The sequence below is a fragment of the Lepidochelys olivacea genome, assembly GCF_965140295.1.
Source record: "Lepidochelys olivacea isolate rLepOli2 genome assembly, chromosome: 9".
NCBI lineage: Eukaryota > Metazoa > Chordata > Testudines > Cheloniidae > Lepidochelys > Lepidochelys olivacea.
This window is the reverse complement of record NC_140419.1, coordinates 24,347,145-24,364,045: the sequence shown is the minus strand read 5'-3', so window position 1 is coordinate 24,364,045 and position 16,901 is coordinate 24,347,145. Positions and strand designations below refer to the sequence as shown.

Sequence of the window (16,901 nt, the reverse complement as noted above, 5' to 3'; positions counted from 1 at the left end):
CCTCAGATGGCTGTAATTTTAGGGAGAAATTCTATATGCCTGGGAGGAGGACACGTTTCTCTGGCAGGTGTTTTCCTTTCCTTTTTTTAATGGCAGTTGTTTGAAGCTACTCAGAGGTTTAGAGGGTTACAATAAGATCCGGGAAGGTTGATTAATGGACAGGCAAAGATGAGGTTAGATTCTCAGAGCTGCATGACAAATCCATAAATTGCATGGCTCTGCAGTTTGTCCAATGGATAGCATCTCCACATATGTGGCATGTGTGTGTGTAATATGTGTTATGGAGGCTTAGGAAGAGTTGTGCTGAGAAATGCACCTTGGCTATGTCTACACTAGGGAGTTGTACAAAAAAAAATGCCTAATAATGGAAGACCTAGTGTAGACCTTACAGGCTTAGCTAACAAAGTGTGTAAGGTAATATCTTTTATTGGACCAACTTCTGTTGGTGAGAGAGACATGCTTTTGAGCCACACGGAGCTCTTCTTCAGGTCACATGGCTACAGCTACATTGCAAATGCAACCATGGGAATTTTTTCTGGGGTTCCCATCAGTAGGAAATTTTTGTAAAATTCCCTGTGTAGACATGGATTTAAAGCAGAACTAAGTTCTGTCTGTTTCATACTTTAATGATTGATAGGGGGTCTCCAGATCTGGCCCAGGAACTTGTCATGGGACAACTGAATTTTTCATGGAAGTTTTTTAGTAAGAGATATACTAACATTTTCAGCCATATTTAAAATGCTGCTATATGTCTTAACTGAAACTGAAGCAACAACCTTCAGGCAGCCCTACGCACTCCCATCCCTGCTCTCTCTTCCTTTTGTCTCCCCAAAGGGGATGAGTGGGAATGTGAAAGGCAGGGAGTGCATGGTTATGTGAGGATTCGGAATGTGAATGGGAGGGTTGGCCTAGCAGAGAGCCCAGTGTCTCAGTACTGAGGCATCAGCACACCGAGGGCTGCTAGATATTGCTTCCTCATGTCTTAGGGGAATCCTTGTTGCATCAGTGCCTCAAAACAGAGGTAGTTGACTCCCCTCCCAGGCATTCCTCCACACATCCCACTCATTTGCCACTGAGACTCCTTTCCCCATCTCACACACATACCTGTTTTTCTCCCCTTAATTCCTACCTTGGTTCACCTTCAACAGCACCAAAGGTGAGTGAAAATGTAGAGGGAGACTGGGGGTGAGTGGGGATGGTAGGAGAGCAGGGATGTGGGTAGAGGATCATATCCAGGAAGAGTACTGTGGGAGGACATGGAAAGGAGCAAGGCTGTGATTGAGGACCATAGGGAGAAACTGAGCTGTGTACAGGGAGCCATGAGGAAGGAGTGCATTACTGTGTGGAGCAAGTACTCTTGGAAGACTTTGGACCTTTGTAACATGGCACAGGGACAAGAATGATCAACACAGAGAGCTGTCAGAGTTGATATAGATTTCTTACTTTAAAAAATCCCTCAGACAAAACCATTGAATAGTTAAGGTTTCTCTAGTGCACATACCATTAACCAACCACAAAAAACAGGAAATTGCTAGTTAAATCTTACCCAGCCCTTGCAACCTACAACCATGATTTTACCCTCTTCACATTTTCTCACCCACAACATAAACCCTTCCTCCCTTCAGCTCCATCCAAAGCATTCAACCTTAACTCCCACCACAAACATCAGCTGTTGAAAAAATACATCACTACACCTTAGATCACCCAAATAGTACCACTATAAACAGTGACTTCCCAGAATAATAAACAATACTACAAACATTTCAATTTCAAAAACAGAAAACATCCAACAAAACACACTTAAACATAACCATCACCTAAACATTTTTATCATACTGCTTACTTCAACACAAAATATCGTTCCTAGCCACTCCATATGGTCAGAGTTAAAAGCTGTATTATTTGTGTGGAGGTTGAGGGAGGGAGGCACGTGCATTGCAAGTGAGGTAATGTGGAGAAGGAGAAATTATGGTTGTTGCTTGTAAGGGCTGGGTAAGGACTTACCTAGCGATTTCCTGGCTTTTTTGGAGTCATTTTGGTGATACAAGCACTTGAAAACCAGTTAAGGTTGCTCAAAAAAGCTGTTTATTTGAAGAAATATAGTATGTAATGTAAATTTATTTATTTTATGAAGACACTGAACTTGTCTGACTCTGATTCTCTGATTCTAATTTCTCTCCTATAAGGTTTTTATCCATATCTACAGCCATTCAGTTGTTAATCTTTTGGCCATTGAGCTTTGAGCCTACTTTTTGAGTGGTACATATTTTTCCCAGCCATGCATATATATTTATAGTGTAGCTTGTTGGTAGTTTCAAGACTTCTTTAATCAGAATTATACATATGAAATATTTAAAAAACCAAGATTGAGTCCTTTTTAGATAAGCATATTCCTCATGTTTAGTGTGGGCCTCGATATCATGAAAGCAACCCAAAACTTTAAAATTCTGATGAACTGTTGAGCTTGGTGATTTTACTGTTGACTATGATGACATACAAGGCTATGATAGCTTAGATCAAGGATATACTGTATAATGTGGGTGACTATTGATTTTTTTTTCTGTTCCTTAATAACAGAAGCCTTGTGCACTAGAAGAGAAATAATTTAGTTGTCCATCAGAAAGCCTGGTAATCTGAAAGCCTTTCTCTTCAATTGCCTTAACATTAAGCGATTCTCAATGTCAACAATCTTCCCTGCTAAGAGAACCTTTAAATAGTAATAATATTTAGAGTTATGGGGCCTAATTGAATCCAATCCTCATTGAAGCCAATGAAAAGACGCCAAATGACTTCAATGGGAGCTGCATCAAGTCCATAATATTGTACATGTCCAGAAGCTATATGAACATTAATTAATGAATCCTCACAACAACCCTATGAGGCAAATAGTAATATCTCAGTTTTGTAGAGTGCAAAGCTAGGTCCCAAATGTTGTGACCTACTGAAGGTAATACAAGTATTGCAGAGTTAGCATTCAAAATCAGGAGTTTGTCTGTCACATTTCTTAGGGCTGTGCTCAGTTCCCTAAGACGCAAATGAATTGAGCTGCTAATAAAATTTCAATGCACCAGTGCCCCTTTTGTGCTATCTTTTCTAGAGAAGCTGGGATAATTAAAAAATAGTACTATATAAATGACTTCTGTGTGCATTTTAATAAGGAAACCTAATGTGTTTAATTTACTTTGTCCTATAATTTGTTAAGATGAATTGGGTTTCTTCTGTTGGCTAGTCTTCATGTCTGACTCAGTTTGGAATATGTTTGCTCTGTTGTGTGGTATATATTTGTTCTGTGTTTGTTTGGCACTTTTGCTGAGCAAATTTAAAGTTTATTTCCTAACTGAAGTATGGAGAAGTTAGTGTGAATATAATTTAAAATGCGATTGCTTTCCTCCGTTGAGTTGGCTGTGTGTTTACTTCTCCATTCCAAAGACAGTGTTTTTCTCTCTCTTCTACTTCAGGGCTCAGTCTGTTTACTTCACTCTGTGGAAGGATTTTGTTGGTTAATCCTTACTCTTGTACTGAACACTGTGTTGTAATGTAAGTCAGTCTATCATCAGGCCTTTGATACATATGTGCAGTATAGGGAAATACAGTAAAAAGGTAGCAAGTCAGGAATCTTTTAAAAGTTAATTTAGTGCTCTTGAAAGTTGCCAAGTTGCACTGGAAACTGAAGTCCCCTTTAAGTACAAACTTCCACTCAGTCCTCCAAATTATTTTCTGCCCTAAACCCTGTTCTGAAAGATCGCCTTTTACAACTGAGAGGATGGTAAAGTCTCTGTGACCATTCAATCCTTCATCTCTCTGGTTGTACTGTCAATACTGGTTGCCAGTTGTGGTGGTGAATAGTGATTTCTGTGATGTTGATATCAATACACTAGGAACCCAGAGCCACAGGCTGTCAGGAGCAGAGACAAGCAGCTGCACAGGTATGGCCACACCATGTGTGGAGGAGAGGGAAGGTGAGACCCAGCTGGCATTTCTCTCTCCCTCCACCCACCTTCTCAGACCCAGAACTGTTTAGGAGAGAGCCTCCAAGGACCCTTTGTTCCAAGCAGCCTACCCTACCTGTGTAAATACAGGGAAGAGAAAGAAATTGTAGCCATAGATTCAAGTCAGCAGGAGCAGAGACTAAGAGCTGCAGCAGGGATCTTTGAATGCTGATAGCATACATCATCATCATCATACTACTTTCTGCAGTTTTTGCTTTGGACATTCTTTCCTCTCTGTTAATTGGCTATTCATTCCAACTCTCTCCTTTCCTCTCCACATTCTCTTCAGTGCAGCCTCAATTCACCTGCTCTCCACAATCCCCTCTTTGTCTCCTTCTCTTTCCTTCCATGATCACTCTTAACCTCTCTCTTAATTTCCCTGTGGCTGTTGGCCTATCCCCTGAGCCAACGAAGGAGTGATACCATGCCCAGAGTCTGGTTCAGGCCCTTTTCTCAGGACTTCAGCTTTATTTCTTCCACAGTAAATGAGTACAGCCCAGCGATCATCCCTTCCCCCAAACCTAGGGTCTTCTGCAGAAGACCTATCTACTTCCTATGGATTTCCACTTTGGAGGCCACTTGCCTGGGAGTCATACCCTGCTCTAGGGCCTCCTACAGGAGCCAAACTGAATCTTGACCCAGGGGCTTCTTTCCAGAGCCAGCCTACTCCTTGCAATGCTCTACCCCAACTGAGACACTTGCTGGCTTTTATAATCACCTGATCCCTAGCTGTGAGGCAGCTGATCCCAACTCCCCATAAAGGGACAGCCACCTGTGAAAGTCACTTGCCCCTTTCTTTGTCTTTCTGTTTACTTAATACCCTTTCAACAAAAGCCGCCCCCCCCCCACACAAATAGCAAAAAACAACAAAAAATAGTATTGTGGAAGTAAAATGGCATTTGCAGACCATCCTATTGTTCGTTCTGATTACGTGTTATATTCCTTTCCTCTGATCCTTTGTCTGTCTTGCCTATTTAGATCATAAGCTGTTTGGGTCAGGGACAGTCTCTTACTCCATTTGTACAATGCCAGGCAATGGGGCTCAAATCTTGGCTGGGGCCTCTTAGTACTACTATAATAATTAATTAATAGCTAGGAACCAGAGTGAGACCGCTAGTTTGTTTCACATAGGCTCCCACTTACAAATCTTAAATTAGAAATCTTAAACTTAAGGATTACTCAAACTGGGGCTGACAGTAGTTACTAAGGATCATCCACCAACTGGGGATACACAGAGGGCATTGCAAACATTCATACCTTAGTTCTTGTTTAAGTCCCTGATTCCAGCAAAACACACATTCCATTAAATTTACAATGATTTAACAGGACTACTCGTGCGCTTAAAGTTACACGTGTGCTTCACTGGTAGGCCTGTTTGAGACAGGATTAAAAATGTGTGTGTATACGTTCAGTATATATGATATATCTATTCAAAGATGTACAGAGAGCATGACAATACCACAGTTTAATAAATCTCCCTGTAGGGAAATTTTTCATGGTATTCAACTAAAATAAAAAGCGTGAAACAGTTAACAAATGAAGTCCAAATCATTTAATGAGTAAAGGCTTTGATTTCTTGGGGCTAATGTATACTTTATGAATTGTTATATTTTAGGATGAAATCAAAGGAAGTTGACATCTGTCAAAGTGAACTTCAAAAGCTGGAGTATGAAAATGGAATGTCTAAATCCAGGTTTATTACAGAATTGTTTTTATTTTATATACAAATGATGAGAAAGATCAAATTATTTTTATTATTTTAATATTCCTCATTTTTTAATCACAGATCTTTTGGTACTTGTAACCTTTATTTTTTCTGATTGTATTTGAATGATCATTCTAGTTAACTTCACAAAGATGTTCTTCGGCCTTCTTTTTCCTTTATTTTTTGTCTTTGTGTAATATTCTCTTTTACAAGCAAAAATCTCAGGATATCTTTTATCTATAAAGAAAAATGCATCAGCTGTGATATTTTGGTGATTTATTATTAATTATTATTATTATTTTATTTATTTAGACTTACTAAAGATCTAAAAGAAAAAGAAGAGTCTTTGCTAGTTTGCCAACAAGTATGCAAACGTTTACAGGAAGAAGTGGCAGAGAAAGAAAGGCAAGAAGAAGATCTAAAAAAAAGAACCAGTTGCTCAGAGAGTGAACTGGAAACAATTAAAGCTCTTCTTAGACAGAGAGAGGAAGAAGTAGTAATGCTGAAACAAGAAAGGTAATCAGAAATGACTCACCATGCATACTTTTGCATAGCTTGATTTTTGCCTAGATTTTCTTTCTGAGGATATCTTGAAATAAAAAGTCCCCTAAAAGTCAAATCTTCAGACTTCCTTACTTTTATCAAAAAAGTAAAATCATTATAACCCCATGTGTAGTATGTGCCTAATGTAAAGCGCATGCTACAATATCTATCAGAAAACAGCATAATGAATTTTTAAAACAAAAAACGTGTAGTAGTTACTGATATTCACATTTATTACAGTTTAAATTAAAGAGCCCCTTTAGTTTAGAAGCAACTGAAAAAACAAGATGTTATCAAAGCATTGCAGTTTTATCAGTCTTGTTTCTGTGATGGGATAAGGACCTTTCTATATATTGTTTGTAAGTAATGCTGACTTTTTGTCATGGCAAAAAATGAGAAAAGTCATGAGTTTGTTATAGCAAAAATCTAAAGAGTCATAACATTAGTTAAAAAAGGAAGAACCGCACCATACAATATTTTAATTAAAGCTATGTTTGTATTCCATTACAATGGCGTAATAGTTTAAAAGTATATAAAGATAGCAGAATATCCAGCTACATGTGAATTTAGATATGTTCTATAAAACACTGGCTAGTATATCTTGTTTTGATTAATAATGTTACACATTCCTAAATTATTTAGTTGTACAGATTTTCTTTAATCTCTAAATACAGTAAATTTTTATACCAACAGTTGGAATGTGCTCCAGAAGCCTAATTAATGGATAACAAGAGCATTAAAATTGCCATACTGGATAATGTAGCCTAATGGCTGGTATCAGATGCTTCAAAGAAAGGAGTAAGAAATACTACAGAGGGCAGTTATGCAATCACCTGCCCACAGAGAAAATTTCTTCCTTAGAAGAATGAGAGTTAGCCTTCCAACGATCTAGGCTTTTTTATTGTAATTCTGAATATTTGTGTTGTCTAGATCAGTGGTTCCCAAACTTGTTCTGCTGCTTGTGCAGGGAAAGCCTCTGGCGGGCCGGGCCGGTTTGTTTACCTGTCAAGTCCACAGCCGCTTCCAGCAGCGCCCATTAGCCTGGAGCAGCAAACCACAGCCACTGGGAGCCACAATTGGCCGAACCTGCGGATGCAGCCGGTAAACAAACTGGCCCGGCCAGCCAGGGGCTTTCCCTGCACAAGCGGCAGAACAAGTTTGGGAACCACAGGTCTAGACAAATAGCCAATCCTTTTGAATCCTACTAAGCTATTGGCCTCAGTAATACCTGTAGCAATGAGTTCCACTGGCTAATAGAGATATATATGTAATTTGAGAATGATCATCACTTGTTACTGAGGAAAAAATCCTCTAAAAGTTGTAGGGGGGTTTTGTCACTAAGTTCTGGGCATGGCAAACATTCCACTTTGTTATACTTTGTAATGTTATTCTTCATACCCCTGAGTCTCAGTCCATCCTGCAAAGTCAGAAGCCTTCACTACCATATTTACTGAAATAGTAAGCTTTGGTTAAACGTTTGGGCATGTGCATGCATAAAGGGCTACAGGTATGAATAAGAATTATAGTGTAATCTTTCTGTTTTGATGCCGGTCTCTTAGTTAAATCATTACAAAATTAAATAATAAAAATAAAAAAAAAATCCATACCTATTTCCCTGAATTCGCCATCCTCTTTGACAAGCCTTCGAAAAGTAGCTTCCAAACAGCAAAAAAGGTGATAATCCCTTTCATTGGCCAAAAAATACTGCATTTTGAAAGTGTTATCTATGTGGAATAATGCTGCACTCTCATCCGGTGTACTGATAAATTTCAGAGTAACAGCCGTGTTAGTCTGTATTCGCAAAAAGAAAAGGAGTACTTGTGGCACCTTAGAGACTAACCAATTTATTAGAGCATAAGCTTTCGTGAGCTACAGCTCACTTCATCAGATGCATATCGTGGAAACTGCAGCAGACTTTATATATACACAGAGAATATGAAACAATACCTCCTCCCACCCCACTGTCCTGCTGGTAATAGCTTATCTAAAGTGATCATCAGGTGGGCCATTTCCAGCACAAATCCAGGTTTTCTCACCCTCCACCCCCCCACACAAATTCACTCTCCTGCTGGTGATAGCCCATCCAAAGTGACAACTCTCTACACAATGTGCATGACAATCAAGTTGGGCTATTTCCTGCACAAATCCAGGTTTTCTCACATCCCCCCCACCCCCATACACACACAAACTCACTCTCCTGCTGGTAATAGCTCATCCAAACTGACTACTCTTCAAGTTTAAATCCAAGGTAAACCAGAACATCTGAGGGGGGGGGGTAGGAAAAAACAAGAGGAAACAGGCTACCTTGCATAATGACTTAGCCACTCCCAGTCTATTACCAGCAGGAGAGTGAGTTTGTGTGTGTATGGGGGTGGGGGGGATGTCTCTAAGGTGCCACAAGTACTCCTTTTCTTTTTGCGAATACAGACTAACACGGCTGTTACTCTGAAACCTGCCATTAAAGACAGACATAGAAATGCCATTGAGTAGAGTGGAGCCTCTCTTCACTCAGCAATCTTGTCTTCTTCATAATCCTGTTTTAAAGTCATAGAACCTGAACCTTCAGTTCAAACTCAGACAAAACTCCTATTGAACTTAGTTGTAGTTAACCCAAATTAGGTTTTCGGGGTCAGGGTCCCAGAGCATTTTAAGCTTTCCAATACTTTAAATTGTTTGCATTAATATACCAGCTATAACAATGCTGGCAAATATCTATAATACATGCATTTTTATAGGACCTCATCCAATGCCTGCTGAAGTCAGTAGAAAACCTCCTACTGACTTGAGTGGGATTTGAATTGGGCCTAGAGCATCTTTCATCCAAGGACCTCAAACATGAATTAAGCTTTCCATCACTCCTATGAATTAAGTAGGCCCCAATTTTCAGAAGTGGCTTTTAATTTTGTGTGAATATTCTTTTGAGTGCCCAATTTTAGAATTTTCAGATACCAAGTAGTACAATAATACAGCTATTCTCCACCTCAATTTAGCCCTGATTCAGGAAAGCATCCCAATTCAGAACAACACTTAAGCACATGCTTAAAATTAAGCACACTCTAAAGTGAAGCCATCAATAGGGAGGACTTAAACATGGGTTTAAGTGCTTTCTTGAATTAGGGTCTTTGAGCAATAGGTGTTCAGCATATTGAAAGATCAGTTCCAAGGTGACTAAAGATGGACTCCCAAAAATTGAGACACAGAATTACAAGCCACTTTTGAAAAACTGGTCAACGCTAGGAACAGATTCAGTTTTCCACAGTAAGTGTGATTAATCACTGGAACACACTACCAAGAAAAGTGGTGGATTCTCCATCTCTTGGTGTCTTCAGATCAAGATTGGATGCTTTTCTGGAAAATATGCTTTAGCCAAACACAAATTATTAGGCTCAGTATAGTGGTAACTGCGTGAAAGGTAATGGCCTGAGACAGTGGTTCTCGACCAGGGGTATGTGTACCCCTGGGAGTATGCAGAGGTCTTCTAGGGCAGTGGTTCTCAAAGCCGGTCCGCCGCTTGTTCAGGGAAAGCCCCTGGCACGCCGGAGCGGTTTGTTTACCTGCCGCGTCCCCAGGTTCAGCCAACTGTGGCTCCCTCTGGCTGCGGTTCGCCACTTCAGGCCAATGGGGCCTGCGGGAAGTGGCACAGGCCAAGGGACGTCGTTCTCAGCAGCCAAGGATCTGATGGCACTCCCAGTACTGCTGACCCAGGCGGGGCAAGATCCGGCATTGGCGAGTATGTTGAGCAGAAAGGAGCATGTTGCCCTGAGCTCCATTCAAGCACCAGGTCTTTCAGTTACCGACCAGAGGAAAACCGACCCTGCTGATGTTGGCGAAGGTTTCCCCACTCTGGCACCATTCTCTGGATTCTCAGCACCGGCCGGTGGAAGTGAGGCGTACCACCCCCCAGGGGTCCGCAGGCCAACTTTTCATTGGAGTTGGAGGTGGATGCAGCCAAAGGGCCAGTATCAGAACCCAGCTTATGTTCCATCATATCCTGGTGCAGTTGCCCCTCTAGGCAACCAGTGGGCAGTGGCCTATGCAGGTCCAATGGCCTTTTTGGAATCTGTGGGGTTACCCCCCTACTAGGACTACCTTTCCGCTGCTCAAACTTAGTGGCTTCCGAGAGAAGGGACCCTCCACCACTCCATCTGGCACCCAACTCGGACTCCGGTACTGATTCTCAGGATTTGGGGCTACATGATGTGATTGGTGCAGAAGAAGAGGAGGAAGGCGTCCTGCCAGTGCACACTTCCTCCTCCTCCTCCCCAGATGAAGTTGTGTCAGGTTTGAGTGGATGGGGGACCTCGGAGTGACTTTAGAGCTCACCAGGAGCTATTGGAAAGGGTAGCTTCTAACCTAGGGCTGGAAATGGAGATGCTCAAAGAATCCTACCACAGCATGATCGACATCTTGGCTGTAGAGCCCCCATCAAAGGTGGCCATACCCTCAATGAGGCTGTTATGGCTCCTGTCAGATCCCTATGGCAGACCCTGTCCTCTTTGCCACCTACTTCAAAAAGAGCATAGGGAAAGTACTTTGTTCCCTCCAACAGGTATAAGTACCTATATTCCCATCCTCTCCTCCCTCCCCTGGGTCCCTTCTGGTCGCAACGGCCAACGAAAGAGACGGGCAAGGGCTGCAGGTTGCAACCCCCAGGTCAAAGGACTCAAAGAAGCTGGACTTGTTTGGTAGAAAGATTTATTCTGCTGGTGGATTACAGCTCCACATCTCCAACCAGCAGGCCTTGCTTGGGCAGTACGATTATAACATCTGGGACTCCATGTCTAAATTCAAGGACTAACTGCCCCAAGAATCCAGACAGGAATTCTCCGCTCTGGTGGAGGAAGGAAAGACTATAGCCAGGGTCTCCCTTCCAGGCTTCCCTGGATGCAGCTGACACGGCTGCTAGAATGATGAGCGGTCTTCATGCGAAGGTGCTCTTGGCTCCAATCCTCAGGCCTACCACCTGAGGTTTAGCAGACCATTCAGGATCTTCCATTTGAGGGACTTCCTTCTTTTTGGAACAGATGACGCAAAATTCCATGGCCTGAAGGATTCTAGGACCATCCTCATGTCCTTAGGCCTCTTTGCCCCAGCAGTTTCAAGGAAGAACTTCAGACCTCAACAACTGGTCTGCTTCTTGGTTCCTCCACTGCGCCAAGACTTGTTTAAGAAACAAAGCAGGGGTTGTAAGTGCAGGCAACTGCCCTCTTCCACCTCAGTCCCACTACTGGGCCTGCAGAGATGTCCAGGAGGCCCCAAGCAGAACTTCTGAAGAGGCGCTCAAGGGCATAATATCAGTTCCCATACTGGATCCTGCCCCCATTTCTTTTCAGACTGACTCTCCTACTTCAGCCCAGCATGGTGTCTCATCACCTCAGACCATTGGGTGCTGAATATGGTGGAGAGAGGTTATACCCTTCTGTATTCTTCCACCTGCCATCCCACCTCCCATCCCCATCCCTATCCCTCTTCAGGAACCCTTCTCACGAGCAACTTCCAGTCTAGGAGGTGCAAACCATACTTTGGGTAGTGGCTGTGAAGGAGGTGTTTTAGAACTTGAGAGGGAAAGGGTTTTACTCCTGTTATTTCCTAATCCTGAAGGCCGAAGGGGGTCTCCGACCCATCCTAGACCTGCGTTGCTACAACAGTTATCTCAAGAAACTGAAGTTCTGCATGGTCTCCCTTGCCTCCATTATCCCCTCCCTGGATCTAGGGGAATGGTATGCCACACTCAACTTGAAAGATGCCTATTTCCACATCTCCATTTTCCAGGGCCACAGACGGTTCCTAAGGTTCATGATGAACCAGACCCACTACCAATTCACTGTCCTCCCTTTCGGCCTGACAGCAGCCCCTCAAGGTTTCACAAAATGCATGGCGATGGTGGCAAAAGGTGAGGTATACAAGTCTATCCTTACCTCAATGACTGGCTGATCAAGGGCCAGTCCGAGGCACAGGTAAGAGCCAGCATCGGTCTAGTCTAAGCTACCTTCCGAGTCCTGAGCCAACTGATAAACGAGCAGAAGTCAACTCTCATACCATTCAGAGGACAGAGTTTATTGGTGCAGTGCTTAATTCCACCTGGGCCAGAGCCTTCCTCCCAGAGGCTTGCTTCCCGATAATATTTATGCTGATATCGCAGGTCAAGGCCCACCTTGTCACGACAGCCCATTTCAGCTTCTAACTTTTAGTCACATGGCCACATACACTTACATAGTGCAGCATGCAAGACTGTGCCTCAGACCCCTTCAAGCTTGGCTGGCCTCAGTGTACTTGCAGAGCCATCAGCATTTGGTCTCAGTGCTTACAATTCCTGCCCTGGTCCTTGCCTCCCTTGACTGGTGGAGGGATCCCTGGTCAGTGGCTATTCCCTTTGTCACTCCCCAGCTACCTGTAGCCCTAATCTCAGATGCATCTGATCTAGGTTGGGGGGCTCACCTGGAAAAACCTCAGGACTCAAGACCTATGGTCCCAGGAGGAGCTCTTCTTGCATATAAAAGTCAGAGAGCTCAGAAATGTCTGCCTAGCATGCCAGGTGTTTCTACCCCAGATTGCAGGCAAGATTGGGTGTGTACTTATGGACAACACAGCAGCCTTGTTTTATATCAACAGGCGGGGAGGAGTGTGCTTTTCCATCTTGTGTCAAGAAGCCATTCTCTTGTGGGATTTCTGCGCTGAGCATTTCATCTACCTCAAAGCTTCTCACCTTTCGGGAGCCCAGAACACTCTGGCAAATAACCTCAGCAGATCTTTCTCTTCTCACCACAACTGGTCCCTTTGCCCTGACGTAGCCAAGTCCATCTTCCAGAGGTGGGGGTTTACCCTTGTAGACCTGTTTGCAACCACACAGAACAGGAAATATCAGCAGTTTTGCTCACTACATGGTCACAGCCCAGGCTCACTCGCAGATGTCTTCCTGCTCCCATGGACAAAGCTCTTGTTAGAATCATAGAATCATAGAATATCAGGGTTGGAAGGGACCCCAGAAGGTCATCTAGTCCAACCCCCTGCTCAAAGCAGGACCAATTCCCAGTTAAATCATCCCAGCCAGGGCTTTGTCAAGCCTGACCTTAAAAACCTCTAAGGAAGGAGATTCTACCACCTCCCTAGGTAACGCATTCCAGTGTTTCACCACCCTCTTAGTGAAAAAGTTTTTCCTAATATCCAATCTAAACCTCCCCCACTGCAACTTGAGACCATTACTCCTCGTTCTGTCATCTGCTACCATTGAGAACAGTCTAGAGCCATCCTCTTTGGAACCCCCTTTCAGGTAGTTGAAAGCAGCTATCAAATCCCCCCTCATTCTTCTCTTCTGCAGGCTAAACAATCCCAGCTCCCTCAGCCTCTCCTCATAACTCATGTGTTCCAGTCCCCTAATCATTTTTGTTGCCCTTCGCTGGACTCTCTCCAATTTATCCACATCCTTCTTGTAGTGTGGGGCCCAAAACTGGACACAGTACTCCAGATGAGGCCTCACCAATGTCGAATAGAGGGGAACGATCACGTCCCTCGATCTGCTCGCTATGCCCCTACTTATACATCCCAAAATGCCATTGGCCTTCTTGGCAACAAGGGCACACTGCTGACTCATATCCAGCTTCTCGTCCACTGTCACCCCTAGGTCCTTTTCTGCAGAACTGCTGCCTAGCCATTCGGTCCCTAGTCTGTAGCTGTGCATTGGGTTCTTCCGTCCTAAGTGCAGGACCCTGCACTTATCCTTATTGAACCTCATCAGATTCCTTTTGGCCCAATCTTCCAATTGGTCTAGGTCCTTCTGTCTCCTATCCCTCCCCTCCAGCGTATCTACCACTCCTCCCAGTTTAGTATCATCCGCAAATTTGCTGAGAGTGCAATCCACACCATCCTCCAGATCATTTATGAAGATATTGAATAAAACCGGCCCCAGGACCGACCCTTGGGGCACTCCACTTGATACTGGCTGCCAACTAGACATGGAGCCATTGATCACTACCCGTTGAGCCCGACAATTTAGCCAGCTTTCTACCCACCTTATAGTGCATTCATCCAGCCCATACTTCCTTAACTTGCTGACAAGAATACTATGGGAGACCGTGTCAAAAGCTTTGCTAAAGTCAAGAAACAATACATCCACTGCTTTCCCTTCATCCACAGAACCAGTAATCTCATCATAAAAGGCGATTAGATTAGTCAGGCATGACCTTCCCTTGGTGAATCCATGCTGGCTGTTCCTGATCACTTTCCTCTCATGCAAGTGCTTCAGGATTGATTCTTTGAGGACCTGCTCCATGATTTTTCCAGGGACTGAGGTGAGGCTGACTGGCCTGTAGTTCCCAGGATCTTCCTTCTTCCCTTTTTTAAAGATTGGCACTACATTAGCCTTTTTCCAGTCATCCGGGACTTCCCCGGTTCGCCACGAGTTTTCAAAGATAATGGCCAGTGGCTCTGCAATCACAGCCGCCAATTCCTTCAGCACTCTCGGATGCAACTCATCCGGCCCCATGGACTTGTGCACGTCCAGCTTTTCTAAATAGTCCCTAACCGCCTCTATCTCCACAGAGGGCTGGCCATCTCTTCCGCATTTTGTGATGCCCAGCGCAGCAGTCTGGCAGTCTTGTTCTATGCATTTCCCCCCATTCTTCTTGTGCACAAGGTCCTGCTGAAAGTCAAGTGGGACAAAGCAAGGGTTATTCTTATAGTCCCCACATGGCTGCGTCAGCACTGGTCTGCATGTTGTTGGACATGTCAGTAGTGGCCCTGTTGCCATTCTCTCTCCTCATGTACCTGATCTCGCAAGATCACAGCTGATTGCTCCACCCGAGCCTCAAGGCCCTCCACCTAATATGCACACACTTAACATGGAATGGACATGAGAATACATCTTGAAGAACAACAGTTACAGAAAGGTTAGTAACTGTTTTTTACCAACTGTATTACACATTAGTTACTGGCATCATTTAAGAATATTTTTTCTTGTCGTTAAATATTAGCTAAGTTAGTTATGAACTTACTCAGCACTACTCAGTGGTGCTGATTCAAAACTTGTTGCAGTATTGTAATGTTTTGAGTTCAACTAACTGTAACTGCCTTTCTTTTTATTATTATATCCATTATAGTCATATAAAGTTACGTGAAAATCAACTTGAGAAAATATTAAAATATTTGCACTTTATATCAAGATATATGGAACTGTAAGCTCATATAATATTGTGTGTAAAACAAACAAACAAACAAAAAAAGGCAGATGGCAGAACTACAACAGTATTATATAAATAATGATTACTGTAGTGCCTGGAGGCCCCAGTCAGGATTGAAGGGCCCCATTGTATTATGTACCAAAAAACACAGAGTAAAAGATGGTCCCTGCTGCAAAGGGTTTAACTGCTAGAAAATTCATCTAGGCAGAATACCTCTTTTAGTTACAGGTTTTTGTGGTTTCTAGGGAGTTGACGCTGATTTCTCTTCAGAACAGAACAGAACAGCTGCAGGAAGCATTAAGACAGAAGATTCTGAATGAAGATAACTGGAGGGAAAAGGTGATATCGTATTTCTAGTTGGTACTGTTTTTATTTGTTTTCTTTAGTCCTAGTCACTTGTCAAGAAACTGTGTACAGAGCTAGATTTAACTTCTCCAGTCCAAGCATGTCTAGAGTATTCCTTATGCAAAGTTTTTAAGTGGGTAATCCCTAGACAGATTAAAGGTTGAATACAAAAGATTTTGCTATGATCATAATGTTAATTTTTCAGCACTTCATTTGTAAATGAGATTGACCATTGTTGGAGATGTGGAGAGAAAAATGCCTTTCCTAAAACATCTGGGTATAGCTGCATCCAATACCAATATATTTTAATACCCCAAAGAAAACTATAAAAGAAGAAATAATATCCAGACAAACAAAAGGTTTTGCTCATCAACCCAGCTATGCATAACTGTAAACGCAATAACAACTAACCAAGTGGACTGTTTTATTTAGCATATTGTGATTTATGAGATGTTAATTCTGGAGCTTGACAAAACCAGATTTTTGCACCTTTTTATGCTTTTATTCACAACAAATAAGTTGAGATGCCAAAGAAACAACAAATTCAACTGAATTCTTACCATACAATTGAAAATGACTACTAGATAGAGTTTAATATCATGCTCATTGCTTGGGGCAATAGAACAGTGAAGAAGTGATAATACCTGTTGAAACCTTATATTCCCTTTCTGAATTCTGTTTTTGAAACATAGAGTTTATTGTCCTCTTAATATGAGCCCATAACTCCCATTAATATATCATTGCAAGTTATGCACATGCATGGAGAGGAAAATGGACCTCAAAACTAGTTATGTCATCTATAGAGTCAAGGCTGGCAAAAGCAACACTTATTTTCAGTTTAAAGGTTTACCTTAAAGGAAATAAGAGTTAGGGAAATCCTGAAGTGATGGGCACAGAGCTAAGAATACAGGAGTGCAGAAAGAGGTTCTATTACTGATTCTATTTCTACCTCTTTTAGTGTCTGCGTCTTTAAAGGTGTCCTTTGCCATCTCTGCCAAATAGTCATCTACTGCTGATGCTGCTGTTGTTTTATACTTGCCCCCCCCCCTCGCTCCCCGCAGAGTAGAGATGTGTTAAAGTAAGGACTTCTTTGGGTGAAATTTACTGTGAGAACTGTCTCTATTGCATTTCAAGTGATTTTAC

General features: G+C 42.6%; 1 protein-coding gene across 1 annotated transcript in view; it reads left to right on the top strand.

Annotated features, from left to right (window-relative positions):
* LEKR1 (leucine, glutamate and lysine rich 1) overlaps nucleotides 1-16,901 on the top strand; it is a 122,534-nt gene that overhangs the window by 88,675 nt on the left and 16,958 nt on the right. The window contains exons 8-10 of the mRNA XM_084638695.1: nucleotides 5,605-5,682; nucleotides 6,007-6,210; nucleotides 15,659-15,752. Of these exons, the coding sequence (XP_084494821.1) occupies nucleotides 5,605-5,682; nucleotides 6,007-6,210; nucleotides 15,659-15,752 (376 nt within the window). The remainder of the gene's footprint in view (nucleotides 1-5,604; nucleotides 5,683-6,006; nucleotides 6,211-15,658; nucleotides 15,753-16,901) is intronic.